The sequence below is a fragment of the Archocentrus centrarchus genome, chromosome 16 (assembly GCF_007364275.1).
Source record: "Archocentrus centrarchus isolate MPI-CPG fArcCen1 chromosome 16, fArcCen1, whole genome shotgun sequence".
NCBI classification, from domain to species: domain Eukaryota; kingdom Metazoa; phylum Chordata; class Actinopteri; order Cichliformes; family Cichlidae; genus Archocentrus; species Archocentrus centrarchus.
This window is the reverse complement of record NC_044361.1, coordinates 26448280-26468800: the sequence shown is the minus strand read 5'-3', so window position 1 is coordinate 26468800 and position 20521 is coordinate 26448280. Positions and strand designations below refer to the sequence as shown.

Genomic DNA, 20521 nt, shown 5'->3' with positions numbered 1-20521 from the left:
AACTGATAGAGCAGTCACACTCTAGCAGTGCAGTACTCTGAACACGCTTCACGGACGTCACATGAAGCGCTTATTTGGGTGCAGCGTACACTACGATGTGTGCGTGTATGCTGTGTTACCATACAACTGAAAATGAACCACTTACGCAAAAAAATAAGACAAAAATGATTGTTTAGCATTTCTCTTTATTTTTTTGATACAGCCAAAAAGGATGGATAGGACTAAATAATGTAAGACATTCACACATATCAAACGTATAAAAAAGTTATATGAAAAGACAAGGCATCCACATGTAACACAGTAGGATGTAACACAATGCAATGCCTGATAAATGCAGCCATGAAGGCATTTTCTTAAAGTTTAATATCACATGGTGATGACAAAGGCAGGGCCACAAAAGGTGGAGTAGCTGGTGGAAACATGGGACATAATACTAGAGGAAATTCCACCACTGCATCCACAGATAGCATGCAATGCCGAATAATGATTGCCATGTTTTGTTAGTCATTCTGGTGTTCTACTGTACCAGGCTCAATGCAAGCATAAGCAACAGTTTTCTTACTGAGGAATTCAGTTCTGTGGCTGCAAACCAGGCTCAATTCAGAAGGAACAACAGAATACAATAATGGAGAAGGCACGGCGCCAGGTTAAAATGAAACCGAATAAATGTAAGCTTTTATTAGCAAAATACAGAACAGCAAGGTAAGAATAAAATAGTATATAACCAACACAAACAGACTAAGTTGAGTAACGGAAAGAATAGTGGTAATCACAGTAACAACAGAAATGGACCAAAAACTGGGCTCAAACAGGGAAAAAAAAAAAAAAACCCCAAAAACACCATGAATGTTAAAAGATTAAATCCCACGAAACTGTTTTATTGATCTTATCCTTAACAACAGAAATATTTGGTCACTGTATTTTAACATCTGCTACCTAAAGCTCAAATGCCTCTATGTTTCTATTGTCCTGCTATCAGGACAGGTTATTTTAGTACTAGTGCGCAAGTAACCATAATACTAAGGAAAAATAGGTCCATGATTTATATCATATAAAGCAAAAGATTATAAGAAATGCACATCAAACACTGCTGTTTTGTTTCTGTTTGCTTAAATTGATCATGTGCAGGGCTTTTCTATTCAAAGTGATACTGAAAGTGTATTTCACTTTATGCGGAACTGTGCAATAATTGAGAGGTCCTGTTTTCAGCCATGCAGCCATGACAGTTACAACTAAACCCATTTTTAAATCGGGAGATCCCGGAGATGGAGTCTGTGCTCGTCTGTTTGTTCGTAATTTCTGTATCCACGTAGCATGCATCTAAAAAAATACTCAGCACAGTTCAATCAGCTCTGAACTATTTTACAGGGGACAATGGCTGATTTTTGTTCTCATCTTGCCCTTATACACTATCATCAAGTCGAGAGAGCAACAAGACATAATTCAATGCATGCCTGTAAATTATTATATTCAAATCACAAAAACCGAAAGCCACATTCACCGTTTTTCTTTTTGCAGCTGCCTTAAAGCCCTATGTGACTATAAAACGCGATTAGAGTAGACTGGCTGATATGAAGTACTTTCTAGACAGAAAAGCATCATTACACATGCCTGGTGGTGCAACAACTGCCCAAATCTGAAAGATATACTCTACTCTCAGCCAACCAGGGTGGCGAAATCTGCATGACTGTTAACTGGGAGGTTTCTTACCCTCCTCATCCAATGGTATCAATCGGTCTCAGGCACAAAAGCATAGTTAAAATGCTCAGAGAATGAAAAAAGCCAGTGAAACCAGTTTGATGCTACTACCAATATTTAGGCAAGAAACAGAGAAAGGCAACTTTATATTTATCAGACTGCACTTTTGACCCAACTGTTCTTGTGCAAGTTATGCTGGCAATTTTTAGCGTAAACATACAATTGGCACAAAAAAAAAAAAAAAAAAAATGCTCCAGTACACAAAGAAGGCTAGAAAGGAGATTGGAGAAATAAAAGATGTGGATTAAAAACTATTTCGGTGCAGTACATTACCTCTGCACTGAATAAAGTGAACAAAGATGGAGGAAATACTACACTTTATCTGCATGCAAACATACGTATTCGCGCTGAACATTCACCCACATACCTGCGCACATATACTGAACAAAGCCCTGTTGCAAAGGCAAATCGGCAGCTGGATGAATCCTGTGCTTTTGGATTTGGTTCATAGTTACACTGAGTGATGCCGCTTTAGCCAATCACTGCGCAGCCTGCTTGGCTCGTTGGGTGTGGCACTTCATACACAGGATCTTGCCATCCAGCGGATAGCAGCCATTTTCATCTGCTTCTATGGAGAGAGGGCGTGCACAGTCCTGCAGAGTAAATGAAATATATTTATTATTCGTTTCTTAGAGGTTAAAACACCTTGCAATGCACTTTGCCCAAAAAACAAAGACAAAAAGAATTTAAACCTCTTACCTCACAGCGATAACACTTGAGGTGGAAGTTCTTGTCGAGAGCCACCACTCTGACAGTCTCCTCGCTGCCCGGGGCTGGAATAATTGGTTCATTACAGCTCACGCACAGAGGGGAGAAACGCCTATAAGAGGGAGGTGGATTTTAGTTAATTACCTCAACTGAATTCTAACACATTCATACTTCTAGTTGGGGAAACAAACAATCAGATATTCCACTGAGACATTATAAAGTTTTTGCTTCTGGTCTTGGCAGCATGTTGCAGTGAAGTTTAGCCAACTTTGTCAAACACAGTTATTGTAAATACAGCTCAGTGAGTTCGAAAATCTTATGAGAAAAACACGGAAAAACAAGTTTCAAACGACCTATAAATGAGAGAGCGAGTGTTCTTTCTTCTAGCATAATTTATTTTAGTGATCATTGTGATGGGTACAAATAATGGAATCCAACAAATGTCAAAGTATAGTTTTGGCCTCTAAACATTCTTCCTTGTTCTGAGAATTTATGTAGGCGAAGTTAGAAGAACTACTCAAAGATCTTTTGTTCCACCTCTTTTCCTTCATTTATAGTAGGTATGATACTGCATCACATAATCACTTCTCATAAGGAATTAATAGACATGTAGTATTTTATTGTGGAAATCCATAGTGACCTGTGGTAATCCTGGACACAGTAGGGGTTGTTGTTGTCATCAGTGATAAATGGTGCCCCCTCGAGTACGCAAGAGCAGGTGCTGCAGCGGAAACACTGGGCATGGAAACACTGTCCAACTGCCTTCAACACACGGTCTGTGATCCTTTCCCCACATCGGGAACACACGGCCAGAGAACTCTGAGGAACAAGAGAACGAATGTGAGCAATATGGAAATATAAAACTAGAGGCAGGCTATGTGTTTATCTCTGATGAAACATGCACTTAGCACAAACTACATTTCATTTCATATACTGAATTCAGCATATATAAGAAGAGTAAAAGTCTGCATCTCCTCACCACGTAGCAGTCCTCACACTGTGGTGAGCCATCCCTGTCATAGAACTGCATGCCCTGCAGGGGGCGATGACAGGACATGCAACAGAAGCAGCTGGAGTGGAAGAGTTTATCCATGGCCCTCACTGCTGGCTGAGTACGTGAGAGAGCCTCACCGCACTGCCCACAAACCTCTGAAGAAAAGGGTAAGATATACAAACAACTTTATTCACAAGTAGATTCACTGACTTTTTACTCAGCTCTATAGTTGGTATGAGAACACTGTAATAAATAGATGAGCAACTTGCAGTTTTATGCATTTGTTTGGTTTGTATAAATTCCTCTGTGTAGTAAATATTTTATACCACAAATGTCAAGGGTCATATATTTAAAGTGGATTTAAAAAAAAACACTGCAGAGATAAAAGCTGACTACATTTAAATTGTAGATTATAAAGAATAAACTGAATACATTTTGATATCCATAACAATTTGCATTTTGCAGCCGGTCAGCAAATTGACAGAAAAATAATTTTTCCTGCTGAATATTTCCAGTTTGGGACATTAATATTTTATTGGTAATATTTTTTCTGCATTCAACAATCAAAAAGTTAAGCCAGTTCTGTCAGAGTTCCAAACTAGTAGCTACTTAATAACTGTAATTAGAAACAATCACACTCAAAATTCAGCCATATCAGTGCATTATGTGGAAACCTAAGTTCTCTTTTATTATTTTCTATTTAAAACCCAGAAAGCTGTGAAGTATGTGAAATAAAAGTGTGTGTTTTCACTCATGTTTTATGTTTGCACCTGTAGGAGGGGAGGTGATGACTGGTGGGTTTGCATCCATGTTTCTAATGAAGTCCCTGGTCATCCTCTCCAGCTCCTCCACTTCTTTCATGTTCAGAGGAACACCTCCACCCGCAGTAGGAACTGGGCCAGGGGGTGAGGGCTGCCACACAAGAAGCCATAAATGCATATTTACAGTTTCATACATGCATTATAGAGCACATTTATGACTGTACCTTTGAAAACACTGTCCATGTCCAGCATTCCTACCTACTGACAAATTACTGACAAACTTCCTGTGCCTTTCTACAGTACTTACTAAACAAAAAAGCAGTAACATACCGTTGATGCAGGGGTAGTTTTCATTGGCTGACTAAAGGAGGATGGTGGAGATGTCATGGTCTTGGGTTGAGGAGGCAGCACAGTAGCGGGAGTGTTTTGATTTGCATTCATCTGACTGACAAAGGGAGAACTCTTTATGTGATTAGCAGCTGGAGCAGTGGCCCTGTTATTTGCTGGAGCAGGAGGTGCAGGTGGAGCTGCTGGAGGTGGAGGGAAAGAGCTGGTAGCTATGGGAGGGGAAGGTTTAGGTGCACTGCTGACAGAGGTGGGCATCTGGTTGAGGTTCTGGTTGATTTTTTGAGCCAGGGAGGATGATGATGTAGCTGTTCTTCCTCCGAATCCAGACTTGGGAGCCACAGCTGGTGCTTTAGCGATCGGCTGAGCAGCAGAGTTTGGTGAAGCATTGTGATTGCCTTGTCGGTTTGTTCGGGCTTTGAGTTCTTCTGCCCAGGGTGCAGGAGGAGGGCGGTCACCCATCTCGGCAGGTGGGAGGAAGGAAAGGGCTGGTTTGGGAGCAGTTGGAGGAGCTGAGACCTTGGGTGCTGGTCCTGATGAATACTGGTTTGGTAACTGTGGGTACAAGGACATTTAAAAACAGATTATCATAACACCAAAGCACAGGAAAAAAAAAATGCTAATTTCATGAGAGAATATCATAGACAACAATACTGTTTCTTTCTGCAGCAAAAAGCTCCTGTTTCCCATAAACTACAATTGAATTGAGGGAAGTTAATATTCTGTGTAGCTGAAATGCTACCAGCAGACATTCTTATAATACTGAATGAGGTACTTTGATTAAAGTAAACACTGGAGGCACTCCAAAGTTTGAGCTTATCAGAAGTGCTTCGTCTTTCTGACATTTATTTTGCAGGTTTTGAGCCAACATTATTCTGCCTTGATCCAGCACCTCCCAGTTTGATAAAAACACTCTCCATTTATGGCCCTCTCACTGGGTCTCTGGCAGCACACTCTGGTTTCATCACACTCTCATGCTCTCCACTCACTTCTGTGTGCATCACTATGCCTCTCTGTAAGTGTCTCTTCTCGCAGCGTGAATCACCGGCTACCTCACTTTTTGTTTTCTCTTTCAGTCTGGTGCGCTGTGTGAATAATTCACTTCTAATTGAACTTTCAACCTGAAGAGATGAGGGGAGACTAATGAAACCAACCTGACATCTCTCTGAACTGTTTCCCCTGACCCATGTAGCTTTATTTTTCCCTTTTCTCCATCTGAGTCATTTTGTTTTTCTACAGCCAGCTTCCTCTCAGTCAAAGCCTCCTGTCATTTTGCTGCTCAGCTGGTCTTTTGCTCTGTAGGCAGCTTAGACCTTGTTTACACTTGCCTTTTCCATTTCAGGGATCTGAAGACAAGCAGACAACCAAGACATATTGCCATTTCCACCTGTTACTACTTTGTTAATGCCAGTGTCACTCCTGCTAATAAGATAAAAGAGATCTGCACACGCCATTTAAAGGTGCAGGACAAAATGAAATACCACCACGTCCTTCATTAGTGTTGCATTTTTCTGTTTATCAGGGACATTTGTATTTACACTACAAAAGATATGTAGTCAAATGTGTCTCAGTGCACCTCATCAAGGGGTCTCATGCATCCTGGTGGTTGTTTACAAGACTGTTCACTTAATGCATTTTGAAATCCAAATGTTTTTACACTGTAGTCCCCATTTTCCTGTGCATTATACCTTGGGGTTGAAAGGTCCCTTGGTTTCCATCTCAGACAACATGCCAGTCAGAGAGTTGAGCTGTTTATCAAAACTTGTCTGCTTCTCCGTGAATCTCTAGCAGAGGAAGAAAGGAGGTCACAAAAAAATGAAGATAATTAACACAGATTAGGGAATCATGAGTGCGGAACACAAACGTAGCTGAAGAGGTTAATTTGTTACAGACTACAAATACACAATAAAAACACATTTAAATATCCCTATTTAATGTAACCAAACTGTGTAAAAGTGTAGCATTTGGACACTTAAGTTGAAAACAGAAAAATGAGAGATAACCAAGCTTAATAAGGTGATGAATAATGATGACAAATGATTGCCATGTTCATTTCTCGTAAGGGAATATTATAAGTTCAACTACTTATCTGTTCACTGGGCTGTTTCATGATTAACATTGAGCATAGGCTCATTGCTAATACAAATATGAGGTTTCCTCCTATTTTTATTATTTTACAGCCATTTAAACTACTTTTTAACATTTCCAAAAATAATAAAAAATAAGCCATAAATGTTTCTTTTGTAGCCAATCCAACTGGAACTAATGAAAACCTACAATAAACATCTCCACAATAAACCTCATAAGACATTGCATGTCTAAGAAGTATTCTAGTGACATAAATTGGCAATAATCCTGTTAGATGTATGAAAGTGGGTGATTTATCCTGGACTAATTCTAATATAATATGTGGGAACATCTCAAGACAGCATTTCCTACCAGCAGTCAGTCCACAGACTTAAAATGGTCACACAACAATGTCCTAAATAATGATCCAATTCTATGTAAATGTAGTTACATGCAGCCAAAGGAAGGAGTATGCATGAGTATGAAGATACCACTGTCACTCACCTGTGGGGCCCCCGAAGCACTGAAAGCACTGGTACTGGAGGGAGGGAGAGGTGGAGGGGGAGGGGGAGGAGGAGGAGGGGGAGAGGGACAGGCGGGTGGACAGGCACTCTCCTCGGGGGGAGCTGGGAGGGGCAAGTCATCTGCCACTGGAGGTGGAGCGGGAAACATGGGAGGGGGAGCATCAGAGGCAGTGGGTATGGTGGAGCATTCAGGGGGAGGGGCTGGCAAATCATCATCCAGTGGAGGAGGAGGAGGAGGGGGTGGGAAGTCTGACAAAAATGAGGAGGGTTGATTGGTTAAAAGCCATCACAAAATAATATCCAAATGTTTCTACTTCAATTTAACACAAAATGGGACAATAAAACCAGAACTGTCAGGAATATTTGGCTACTTTGAGATATGCTGGTTAGCTGTTACACTGGTGATGACCACGCCTCAGCTTATCATAAAGACCTAATAGTGCCATATCACTCCAACAGAGCACTTTGCTCTCAGACTGCTGGCTAACTCGTTGTTCCTAGGATACTTAAGAGTAGAATGGGAGGCAGGGGCTTCAGCTTTCAGGCCCCTCTTCTGTGGAACCAGCTCCCAGCTTGGATTCAGGAGACAGACACCCTCTCTACTTTTAAGATTAGGCTTAAAACTTCGTTTCTGATCAAGGTTATAATTAGGGCTGGATCAGGCACTGAGTGTTTCTTCCTCAGTCACCTCTTTTCACTCTCTCTCTGTTTATACACCACTCTGCATTTAATCTCATAAGACATTGCACAGCACCTCTTTTGTCCCATCCCGTCTCCCTCCCCTCAGCCTCAACTGGTTGTGGCAGATGGCTGCCCTCCCTGAGCCTGGTTCTAGTTCTGGATTTGGGGTTTTTCCTTTCCACAGTCACCTTGCTCATAAGGGCTCATCTGATTGTTGGGGTTTTCTCTGTAATTACTGCAGGGTCTTTCCTTTATAATATAAAGTGCCTTGAGGTGACTATTGTTGTGATTTAGCGCTATATAAATAAAACTGAATTGAATTTGTATTCAGTGCAGAAGACAGATGTGTGGCAGAGGTTTCTGGTAAGTGCACAAGTTGACATGTTTGATTTGAGACTCATTGTTGAAACTTAAGCATGTGTAACTGTGTACATAGTGTACTACACAGTGTACTAACAGAGACATCCAAATTAAGACACACTGATTGCATTTTTGATGTCTCCAGAGTACAGTGGTTTACACAGGCATAGCAAACAAAAGATCCCCAGTTCGATCCCAGGAGGAGACACGGATTCCTTTGGGGTTGTGTAAGGAAGGGTATTCAGTGTATTCAAATAAATAAATAAATTTGCTAAATTAAATATGAGGAGGTACCCGCTGTGGGGACCTCTTGTGAATAAGGAAGCAGTCAAAAGTAGCTTTAATTGTGTTTTTGATGTTTTAACAAAATTAAATGCATTTCCTGCCTCTTAAATCATTTGGAAACACCCTGCATTTACATCCTTGCTGTTTTCTTCACAGGCTACATTTAATTTAAACTGTCTGCGTGCATGAATCAGATTGGGCATTCGCAGCAGTACAATTGTGCACAGCTCTAAAAGTAAAAAGCAAATTCCCTACAGAAGCAAGAATCCCAGACTATCTGAATATTTCACTAAAAGTCCTGAAAGGCAGGAATTAGAGCACAGTAACGTAATGTGCCAGAGACAGTGCCACATCTATCATGTACTCAACTGTGAAGCTCTGCATGCTCTAGCATAAGAAACAGCATGGGAGCGGGATAGGAAAGGAGTGCGCTTTTTAAGGGATATAACTTCATACAGACAAAAGAATGCAAATACCATCAGAGAGTGAAGTGGGCAGTGGAGGCAGGTCTCCCACTCGGCCAATAACACCTGTGCCTATTGGTGTTGGTGATGGAGCTGAGGGAGGGGTCTGACTTTTGGGCCGTGGCGGGGCCACAGAAGCAAACTTCTTTGGCTGGTTGTAGAAGGATGGGGTGGTGACTTTAAAGTTCAGAGAGGATGTCACCATGAAGGGCTTGTTGTTGCTGGAGTCCTCCATTTTCTGTATTTATCTGTGGATGGACACAAGGAACACAATGAACAGTTATTGTACAGGAAAATCTCAATTCCCAATGAATGGCATTTTTAAATTGATAACATGGAGTAGCGCTCCATGTTATGCTCCGTTTTCCCCTAGAACTTGGGACGTAGCACATGAAACAGCTGCAGCCTCAGAATTCCCACCATCACAACCCCGTGATAAAAGCAACGTTAATCAGCTGAATGAAATCAAAGGACTTAAATTCCTTGGCAGCAGATGCATGTCTGGCATTTTTGCATTAGTGGTGATGACATCAGTGAAACACTTGGCCTGACACAGTTGCAAATCAAACCCTAATTATAACCAGCTTTAGAGGTTGTAATTAATCAACACTGATTAAAAAAAAAAAAAAGAGCAATTTGCTTGATTATTGGCACCTGTATTGTGAAAGAAAATTAAGGTGCTTAACAGTCTACAAATTGTGGATGGTGGTGGGACAGCTGCAAAAATTATTTTTAAAAAGTATGGGAGAACATTTGCCCACAACCATATCAGCACGTAGGCTGGACTTAAACTATGTGGCCCTAATAAGCTAAACAAATCTAAAACTAAGTATGATTATTATTGTTGTTGATATATTTCTATGATTCCATTTGACATATATCATATGGTATGATATCATATAGTTGATTGATAGTTGATAGTCAGCCAATATGGGTTTTTTAACTTTAGATTCTCTGAAGGTTTTAATGAATGAAATTCCCAATTTCTTGACAATTTCACATTGTATCAAACCTCATGTTTTTTCAACAAACATTTATTAATTTTAACATTTGATAAATTTCCTTTGTCATGCTGCAATCAAATATAATGCTTAAAAGATGTAAATAATGTTTTCTCCAGACTACTAGAAGATTTGTTGACAAATATTTTGCATTAATGCAAAATCAGTACACTCTGAACATGAGAATTTACTGGATACTTAAGAGTGGGTTAAAGCCATCTTGAGCCCTGGATTCTAAGTAAAAATAACTGAATTGCGACCTTTATTGTGGCATCTTAAAAAATTTTGGACCATTTCTGGTTTTAGTGAAATAGCAGTAAGGAAGAAAATAACCCGTAAGTATTCTGCAAAACCAACATTACTGTTTAAAGAAAGGCTTTGGCAAATAGTTCCTGAGGCCACGCATACAGAGCTGACAGAGCAGACACAGTGGCACTCCCCGATGCCAGAGATAATTTACAAAATGCAACACATGGCTGTTTACAGTGACATAAAACACAGTGATCGCACGTTTTTCAGAGAACGACTGCTTTGCTCCCAGTATGACGGCAACTATCGTAACATTTTTATGTGAAGCTGAGCTCAAATATTTACTTCACATATGCTGGCGAACAAATGTTCCCATAACTTCTGTCTCTACCGAGATTCCTCACAAGTCTGCAAACATTTCTGAAGGCCACCAGCTCCAAACATGGCCTTTAGTCGAAAGCATGGTTGTTGGATCCCCCAACACAGATCCATCTACATATACTAGCCACAGTAACTCTCAGTTTCACTCTAAGGCTTTGAAATACTCACATAATAATAATAATGATCTGAACGGAGGCAAAGGTTGAACCACCAGTGTTTGGACTATTTCTGCAGTCTAGTATCAGATAAAAGCCATGAAGTCAAAACATTTGACGAACGAGCTGCACATGGAAACAATTAGATAAAGTGAAGGCAATGAGTAATATGTAATTTGCTCTGTGGCACTTATCTTCACTTGGCATTTTTTGCAGCAGTGCTTCTTGCATATTTAGATTGTATCTGCAGTGGGTGGACAGGTATGTTTGTCAAACTGCAGTACACGAAGGGACTCCAGGTCTCATGAAAGTGCCTTGAACCTGCTTTCTTTTTAAAGGCCAGCAGAGGGTGACTCCTCTGACTGCAAAAAATACTTTGGGTTGTATAGAAGTGAATAGGAACATGAACCACAGCTGCCTCGCTCTGTGACTTCAATAATACTTTCCTTATGACTTTATGGGCTCAACTGCTTATTTCAAGTCATACTGACTAAAACATGGGATCCATTTTGAAAACGATATTCACTGTAGGAGTCAGAAAGGAGGATTATTCAGAGGAAATCTCATTACACCCAGTTTCAAAACACCAACATGATGACAGTGGAAAAGTTTAGCTTGAGGCTTCATAACAGGAATTCACAAACCAATGAGTGATGGCTACGTCCATACTGTCTATGCTGGAGAGGCAGACGAATGACTGCACAACAGTAACGCTCAGTAGGGAAACACGATAAGAGCCGGGGTAAACTGGTGAGCAGCAGCTAAAGTTCCAAACAAGTTAGTGGATTATCTTGTAGTAACCTGTATGTTGATGGCCACATTGTCACAGAGGGATGAAAATTATAAAAAAACAATAATAATAATAAATTTTGGGTGGTCATTAATATCCCTGTGGGGCCCACAGAAGTAAAGTTTATGTGTGGGTAAAACTGAGAAGAGTTGTTTGCAGTTTAATAATAACCCAGTAATTGTGCAACAATTACAAGCTTGCTGTACTGATGCCAGTTCCTCCAAAAGTTAAGTTTTTACAACCTGAAAGGAGAAACAATGCAAAACAGCAGTTAACGTTGTATCAGTGTGTACTGACAACTTTCTTGGCTTTAACATTTCTATTACTGCAGAGGAGCTGCTGTGCATGGGTTTTCCTTAAAAAGGAAATAAATTCCCAGTATGTTAATAATGTTGCCAAGGTTCTTTTGATAGAGATGAGAGATCACCACAGAAATATTATCACACAAATATTTTGTTTTCACAGCACTGAAATGGACTCCTTAAAGCAGGGGTGGCCAACTCCAGGCCTCGAGGGCCGGTGTCCTGCAGGTTTTAGACGCGTCTCTGCTTCAACACACCTGAGTCAAATATAGAAGTCATTAGCAGGACTCTGGAAAACTTGACTGCATACTGAGGAGGTAATTCAGCCATTTGATTCAGGTGTGTTGGATCAGGGACACATCTAAAACCTGCAGGACACCTGCTCTCGAGGCCTGGAGTTGGCCACCCCTGTCTTAAAGAGTCACTCTTTGTGTTTTAAAGGCTCTGTAAATAAAAGACCAAACATAAGACATTTTTCTTTGCACTTTGGCTTAAAATGTAGACTATTAGTTTTTGTTACAATCTATTAAAAAAAAAAAAAAAAAAAAAAAAAAAAAAAAAAGGAGTTATAATTTATAGAACAACTTTCCAAAAAGAGATGAGGTCTGAGACCGCCTTTTAAATTATTATGTAGACAGGGCCTAGCTGACGGTAAAAGCTAAACCAACCAGGAATAAGCTTGAATGTTTCATCCTCATTCCTCTTTGTTGGGACACAGGCAACACTTCATGTTCTGACAAGACATGAAAACCCTCAGCTCCTCAAAGTATCTGGTGATCATGATTTAATCGACTTCTCTGGCGAGAAGGCAGTGCCTCTGCTTTTAGGGTTAGCTTCCTCCAGTCCAAGATTTATTGATAGTAAACAACTATAACCATATATGTCCAAACCAGCTGTGTTAAACTTTCAGAGAGGTGTCAGCTGATGCACTGTGTCATGGCACAGTCTAAGGCGTCCTTTTCTGAATCACAGATTGACGTGAATACACCACATTAACCACATAGGGTCATGATTCATCCTTTGAGCATATTTTCCATGCATTATTGAATACCAGTAAAAAGTTGCGAGTTTGAGTTTTCCTTTCACTAGACAAAGTTTGACGAGATGAATAATCATAACAGCAGAGATCCTGACTGCTCTGTCACCACAAGACATCTACTTTTTACCATTTGGGTCATTACATTAAGAAACAAAAACAAAACGCTAAAATCTAAAACAGTTCCCATCTTACCCTCTCAGGATCAGATGATTCTTTTGTGGCATAACTTTAGGCCTCATTTTCACTCATAATGATTCATTCTGTTTCAAAATTGTTTTCCAAAGAAAAAATGTTTTAACCAGCCACCACCCCCTATCCATCATATAGATTGTTGTTAAAAAAAAACCAAAAAACTATTGGCTCAATCTGTAAGAGTTAACAGGGTAGCCAGTAAGGACCTCTTCATACACCACGTACACCAAGCACACCATAATGGTAACTAATGAAATTATCTAGATAACTGAAAAGCTAAGTGTCCAAACTTATTTGTGTTTATAAAATTATAACTAAAATTACAGCAGGCATAAGAGCAGTATGCCAAAATGCATTACATTGTATTCGGTTTATGATATAACATTTTCTTTTGGTCTTCTTTTAATGTCATCAAAACACAAACAAATGTCATATAAGGCAGTCTGATAATCTTGTGGATACTGGATGATTTAGTAATAGATGAAAACATTTGCAAGAGTGGACACACAGGCATGGTCGATTAGAACTTGCAAAAGGTAAACAAGCAAATGCATCCATCTGCATAAGTAACTACCTACACACTTGTATATTCTATTTATTAATTAAGAAGCCGTGTCATTGTGGTATTTTAAAATGCTATTTCATCAGCCTGAAACAAACTGTCTTCCTCAGAACGCCTTGCATATCACTTACAATAGAATAAAGCTTAAAAGTGCAGCAGATAACTCAGCATTACAGGGAAATAGTCTGCAGATTGATGCAAGTACCAAAATCGGTGCTTAGACTCTTTTTAACCCCATTAGCCGAAATGGTGGCTGTTTTCAATATGGCTGTCAACAAAGCCAAGAAAATCTTTTTTTTTTTTTTTTTTTGGATAAACTAGACTTGGCTTTTTCACCTTAGTGTCGAATCACAAACGCCCAACTATGTAGAATTCAGCCGCACTCCTGGATTGACCATCTACATGCCTCACTGGTTACCCAGTACTCATCTGCAGCCCCCCCCCCCCCCCCCCCCACCTTCTGAATAGTAGAGCAGGTTGTCTACTATTTTGAAGGTTAGTGGTTTGATCCCCAGCTCCTTCATCTGTATGTATAAGTGTCCTTGTGCAAGATAATGAACTCTAAGATGAAGGGCTATGTGTTCATAGTGTTAACTTCTGCTAGGTAATTCTGATGTTGTCTCACTGGTTTTAACAGCTGCTGATGGCTAAACAGTTCTGAATCTGTTAGTTGTGCTCTGCTCACCTTTATTTTTTGAAAGAAATTTGTTAACAGCTGACTTCCCTCGGTTTGCTTTCCCTTTCTCCTTTTTTCTTTTTGGATATAGTGCACATTAGCAGTCACCCAGATAGAAGAAATTAGCTATACTGTAAAGGAGAGTCCAAACATAGGGTGGAGTAAGCCATTTGATTTCATTTGTAAGGCTCCAAAGTTCTACTACTTTTGGGAATCACAGTTTACTGACATGTTCAGGCAATTTAATTATGACACTAATTATGAAGAAATAAAAAAATTGCAAATGAAAAGCTTTACTTTTCAGGCTTGCAAGGGCCCCTCCTGCTACTGGGGCCCACGGGAGTCAGTTTCACTTCCCCACTTCACTAGGACGTCCCTGACTGCAGGAATGGGAAAATAAAATTACCCCAAGAAAGAAAAAGGAATGGTGCTCAGCCTTTTGGAAAATAGCTAGCTACTTATTAACCTACTATCAAGCCCTACTTCATGTTCAAAGTAGGGCCACAACAGACTCTAAACAGAAGACTTAACTCTATTACAGCTTTCTTAAGAGGGGAATGTATGATTTAGTCTTCATTACAGTTTCTAATCGACAATAGTCCTCTTAATTATTCAACAGTGATGGTAACTTGTGGTCAGGTTTCATATGTTCCTCAATACAGTCTTGGGGGATTCAAGGCAGTGAGATCACTGCACACTCAGGCCCAGATGCCCCAGTGCAAATCTTGAAACCTGATCCTTGAGATGAAGAGAGACCCTCAGCTGAGGAACATTTTTGGCACACCAACTCAATGACATCACCGTTTTTTTTTTCCTTTTTGCCTTTTCTGCTTCGCTCTAATCACCGTTTCCTTCTATGCCTTTTTGCACCAAGTTTTTTTTTATTACTCCTTTAACAAGACATACCTATTAATGTTCTGTAGCAGAGTACAGTTATTGATGTTTTTTTTTTATAATCTCTCATATTCTCTTCTCTGACAATTATGGTGGAAGTGGTGGGTTAGAAAGCCCCCCTCTGGTCTCGCCCACCACTTGAACTGAATGACATCACTTGAGGATGCACTTAATCATTTCTACAGTACAGCTGTGATGAAGGATGGCATCGTGCAGGGCCAGCATAGATCACATATGGTGCTCTTTAGCTTTTCAACTTTGTATAAACTCCACATGGCTACGCAGCTTTTACAGACTAGAAAACTGGTGCCAAACAAAGTTTGGGTACCACTGCCACAGTTGGTTTTGATTCCTTCATACCGGGAACTAATTTTCACAAAAAGGACTGAGGGTAAGTGTAAGCAGCCTAAGTACCTGAAGGATATAGAAACCAGCAGGGTTACTGCACTCGTCTGCTTTGCTGCAGACTCACTGCACTAGAAAACTGGGATACTTCTTCAGGCCTTTAAAAGAGTAAAACTAGGGCGTTATGCCTTCTGCTATCACTGCTTTTTGTCCTGGACAGTATTTAAAATTTAACGTGAACAAGTTGTCTCTGAAAGCGGCTATATGGCTTTTAAGGAGAAGTTTATTCCACTTTTAAAGGGAAAGCTTTGAACTCAGCAGTGGTTCACTGCTTTATGGTTATAGAGGAACTAAATTTAGTTCATATACTGTGCTGCAGTTTTATAAAAAGGAAGCATTACAACATGATGTCTCATTAAACTAAAATCTTTGTTCTAATGTTATTGAAAGAAAACAAAAACACCCACAGTATGTGGATACTGTAATTCCTAACAGTGACAATACTACCATACCTACACGGGATCAGTATAAAAATAAATTAACAAAAACTGCTATAGTTGTACTTTTCAAGCCAAAAACAACACTGGGAGAGGTCAGTAAAGATCACATTAATACATGAGGTTGAGTTACCCTAAAGAAAAGTTGAGAGTACTTAAGAGTATTTCTTCTCATGTCTGGTTAGGCACTGCATCTGTGACTACGGTGTTGTTCATGAAACTCTCATTGTTCTGATGTTAGTAGCACACCCAGTTTCTGGGAAAGCGTGTCTAGGCCACGAGTCCCTAATGCAGGGGACAAACAACCCTTTTGAAACCAATCTTACAGGTCACTGGACATGCACTGAGCAACAGTGCTGTGCTCCCTATCAGGCTGCAGCTGGACGAATGATGAAAACCGGCAACATTTCAAAACTGGTCACAACATTATTCACTCTATCGTTTCATAAACTCACCCCAAAAAAAACCTCAGTCTAAATACACTTTCATACAGTCTAATGTAGGCCAAAGAGGAGTCACAAGACAGTGAGAGACCAAAAAAAAAAAAAATTCAAAGCACCAGACAAGCAGTGATTTGAGGCAAAGGGATCCTCTAAAACAACACGTCTTTTGACTCATGGAAGCTACAATTAAGGATTCCTCTTTGCACTACTCATTCCTCGTTGACACATTTTTATTTGCCTCACCAACTTCCAGAGGCGTCAAAGACCATAGTATTCCCAGTCTTTGCAAGCACCACGCAAACCTCAGACCAGAGCCTTCTAGATTTTAGTTGCTCTTAAACACAGCTTACTGTGGCCTTGGGTTACGGCTCCTTGATAATTAGAGGAATTTAACAATCTCAGGGTTGTAGAAATCGATCCTAAAAATGGCACATCTAGGCAAAACTAATCGCTTGTGCACTAATCGCATGTTAGGACACAGATCTGTATATCTGTCTCCACAACTGCCTGCTGTTTTAATTTGCTTCATAGTGCCTGTTCCTTTTCCCTCGTATATCCTGCGCATTCCTGATATCTTACACCACCAGTGGACACTTGTATTTTTATTAGAACAACCCAGTCTAGAGTCTTACTTATTTCCACTATATAGTTTTATATCTTTCTATTCAAGCTGCTTAGTTAAGCTTAACTGAACTGATACTAGTGCAATCCAGCTCTGCCTCCCCTTGATAAAGGTTGTACATTTTCAGTTTTTGTTGACACTATCAGAAAGGTGATTCCTTATGCTTCAGGTTTATTACTGAGGGTGTGGTTGTGACTGCAATATACTGAGAACTGTTCTAATATTTCATCCACCATTAACACACACAGCACTAAAGCAGTGGTGTCAAACATATGGCCAGGGGGCCAAGAAACAGCCCTCTGGATAGCTTTGCAAGGTGTAAAAAGGTCATTAATAATGAAATGTTTACACTGTTATTTCTGGTGTGGAGATTCCAGCATTACTATGTAAAGCTAAAAGTGCTTCTCGATATTGTTTAAAATCACAAATAAGTCAGAATATTATGTAATTACTTCCAAGACCCATTCAAAGTTTTTCTGCCTTTTAAGAACAATTTAAATGCATATGCATTGACACTGGCTGAATTGTGTGAAAACCTATTGGTAAAAATCACATTTATTCTTTTTAGGTCATCCCAGGCAGTTCAACAATTTTTATGTAAATGTATGTTAATTAGATGTCGACGGAAAGTAGAGGTAATTCATTGTACTAAAAGAATGATTATCAAACTTTTGTCTGGCATGCCACACACCCAACACAATTTATATCGACCATTAACAATTAACACAAACTAACACTAACAACAACAACAAAAAGGATTCAACCTGAGTTTTACATAAATAAAGAATAGCAAATAAGGCTCAAACCCTTCATGTCCAGGCCCCACCTGCAGGGCCGGAGTGCCCCACAGTTTCGGGGTGGGGTGGGGGGAGAGATCTGATGCACTGGTTTAACTGGTCCGGCCCACTTCCAGATTAAACTGGGCTGTCTGTACACCATGAACTAAAATGAATGTGACACCCCTGCAGTGAAGCATTCCATTGGAGCGTCATGCTTTTACTGCCCTACTCAGTGGGGCCACAACAGAAAAATAAAGTGCCACCTAATGGCACAATCAATAGGTTAAACATACTATATGTATAGTAGTTTACAACTCAGACAGGTTTACATCTGTTGGTCTTTACTTTGACAGTTGACAGCACTGGGTGAGTGACAGTGACTTGAACGCAACCATTCATTAGGACACAATTAAGCGTGTATATATATATTTTTATTTTTTTTTTAAGAAAACGGAAGGTTTTACGCTAAAGCTGGCTAGCGTTGCTAACCATGTGTGCCAAGCAGGTTAATATTAACACACACAACACCAGAACAACGTTAGCTCGTCCAGTTTAGCTTCAACACGCGTTAGCTCACAGATTAAACCCACTAAAACGCTTATTTAACGGCTACTCACCTGCACCGGGGGCCAGTTTGCGTGATAACCTGCGCGTCTTAGCATCAGACACACTAATGGTAGTATTAGCTCCGCACACGCCCCTACACTCCCCGGCGATACTCGCTTTGGTCAGTAGGTTTCGCCCCGGTGAAACTCAAACACCACTGCAATTATTTTTATTTATTTATTTTTGCCTTACCTCATATGGCAAGGCAGTTTGTCCTAGCTGCGTTGTCATCAGGGTTAATAACTGTGCTAATCTGTGAGATACATAAAAGCGTACAGCTGCATGGCTAGCTGCCTAGCTTAACCAACTTTTTTTTTTTTTCTTCTTTTAGCTGGACTTCCTGCTGGAGCTTCCGCATAGCCATGCCTTATCATCAGTATCATCAGCTGGTGAATGGACTTGTTCACATTCATTGCTAAACTGCTGGCCAGACGGATGCACACACACACACAACGGTGTCTTTCTGCACCAGTATTTGGTTTTATCATGCAAAGCTTTATGACGGATCTACACTGCTGCGTGTCACACAACAGACCTGCCATTTCTTCAACAACACGTCCTGTAACCAGTAAAATCTGCCCTAGCATACTACTGGAAAAATTTTTTACCTTATTAGGTAACCTGTAAAAATTTGCCCTCGTAACTGAGACATGCCACCACTTCCTTTCATCCTGATCTGAATCATAAGAGATAAATTTACTTACCCTGTTAGCACAGCTGCACTGTGGATCTCCCTTTTACGTCCCCCCTCTTCCTTTTGTTCTTCTTCCTCCTCTCTGGCTCCTGGCTGAGTAAGAGTTGTCAGTAATGGCAACTTCTCTTTCTCTCTTCCCCTCTCTAGCTATTAGACCCTCCCCCTTTGCTTTTCAGCCTGGAAAAGGAATGACACCATCCTTCCCAACAAGTTCTTTCTCGTTTGACTCTGGTTTAGGACTTGTGCATTACTATGTAAACAAAATCTGTGTGTGTGTGCGCGCGCGCATGTGTGCTCATAAACTGTCCAGTCAGACTCCCTCTCGTCCTCCTCCTCCTCCTCCTGCTCTCTTTTCTCTCTGGATTCTTGTAGCATTCTTCATTCAATGACATCAACCCTGTTGCCTCTCCTTGTAAGGTCAGACTGGGGGAGCTAGGGAGCAAATGGGAGGGAGAGATAATGGGGCTAGAAGCTTGATTAGATGCAGGCACTAAACGCAGTCAGGGGTTTAAAACACCATGAGGCACAGTGGCTGTAGGAGAGTGTGTTTCAGCAGGGCTGAACTGTGGAAAATGGTGACTGCTTGTGCTTTTATATAACCTTATAAAAAATATAAGGCTGGTTTGGTCGGTGCCCTGCTTTCCCTTGCCTCAACAAACACAGCTGAATATCAGATTGTAAAGACATTATTTGTATTGGTTGCCAAGTGGGGTGCGACTTCATTGTTTGCTTTGCGCTAAGACCATAAACATGGAAAATCTCTATGCGCGCGATTAGTAAACTTGATTACAGACAGTAACTGCATTTTATTTGTCCTCATAATCAGAGTGTGACTGCCTGCAACCTGGTGTTAAAGTGACAGGTCCCATCCTGTAGCTCAGCCACTTGGATGGCATGGTGTTCTTCTGTGTCTCACTCACATCCACTTCACATTTGTGGTACCTCATTTCGCCTACCTGCTGTGACTCATATCACCTTTTCAGGTGCAGTCATTGCTGTATTTGAAGTATTACTGAGTCCTGTTTGTATTTTAGTTTCTTTTTTACAGTTTCATTTCAGTTACACGGGAACACCAAAAATAACAGAGCATGTTCTCAGTTCTCAAATTGGTCATACATTGTTCTTGTTTAGGGCTGAAATGATAAGTAGATTAACTGATTAAGAACTTGATGGTTATGTTTTAGCGTCTTTGTTCTGAGAATCTGCTTATTTCATTTTGTCAAACAAAACAAGAAGCTTCATGATTTCACTTGAGTCATTTAAAAAAAAAAGAGAGATTTTAAAGGCTAATCACTGATTGACTCTTGTAAAGACACGGGAGTGTGAAAACATTAGCCTGTTAGCAGA

At 40.3% G+C, this 20521-nt stretch overlaps 2 protein-coding genes across 9 annotated transcripts in view; one reads left to right on the top strand and one right to left on the bottom strand.

The window, feature by feature from the left end:
- Positions 1 to 168: 168 nt before the first annotated feature.
- On the bottom strand, positions 169 to 19404 carry zyx (zyxin). Of its 2 annotated transcripts, none has more exons than XM_030749516.1 (10): positions 19185 to 19404; positions 8960 to 9195; positions 7138 to 7406; positions 6255 to 6350; positions 4552 to 5121; positions 4231 to 4372; positions 3446 to 3615; positions 3107 to 3285; positions 2458 to 2578; positions 169 to 2351 (listed from the first exon to the last, which is right to left on the bottom strand). In XM_030749516.1, the coding sequence occupies exons 2-10, from the start codon at positions 9180 to 9182 to the stop codon at positions 2238 to 2240; spliced, it is 1884 nt and encodes a 627-aa protein (XP_030605376.1). In that variant the 5' UTR covers positions 9183 to 9195; positions 19185 to 19404; the 3' UTR covers positions 169 to 2237. The 2 variants fall into 2 exon arrangements, with proteins under 2 accessions (XP_030605376.1, XP_030605377.1); XM_030749517.1 differs by lacking the exon at positions 19185 to 19404 and adding an exon at positions 18492 to 18628.
- The window catches only part of fam131bb (family with sequence similarity 131 member Bb), a 35126-nt gene continuing 32697 nt past the window's right edge, over positions 18093 to 20521 (top strand). For 2 of the 7 annotated variants that reach the window (XM_030749520.1, XM_030749521.1), the window contains exons 1-2: positions 18093 to 18240; positions 18812 to 18869. The gene's annotated coding sequence lies outside the window, so the exon portion shown is untranslated. Of the gene's footprint in view, positions 18241 to 18513; positions 18602 to 18811; positions 18936 to 19484; positions 19592 to 20521 lie in introns of those variants that run through there. The other 5 variants (XM_030749522.1, XM_030749523.1, XM_030749525.1 and 2 more) reach the window with 4 other exon arrangements.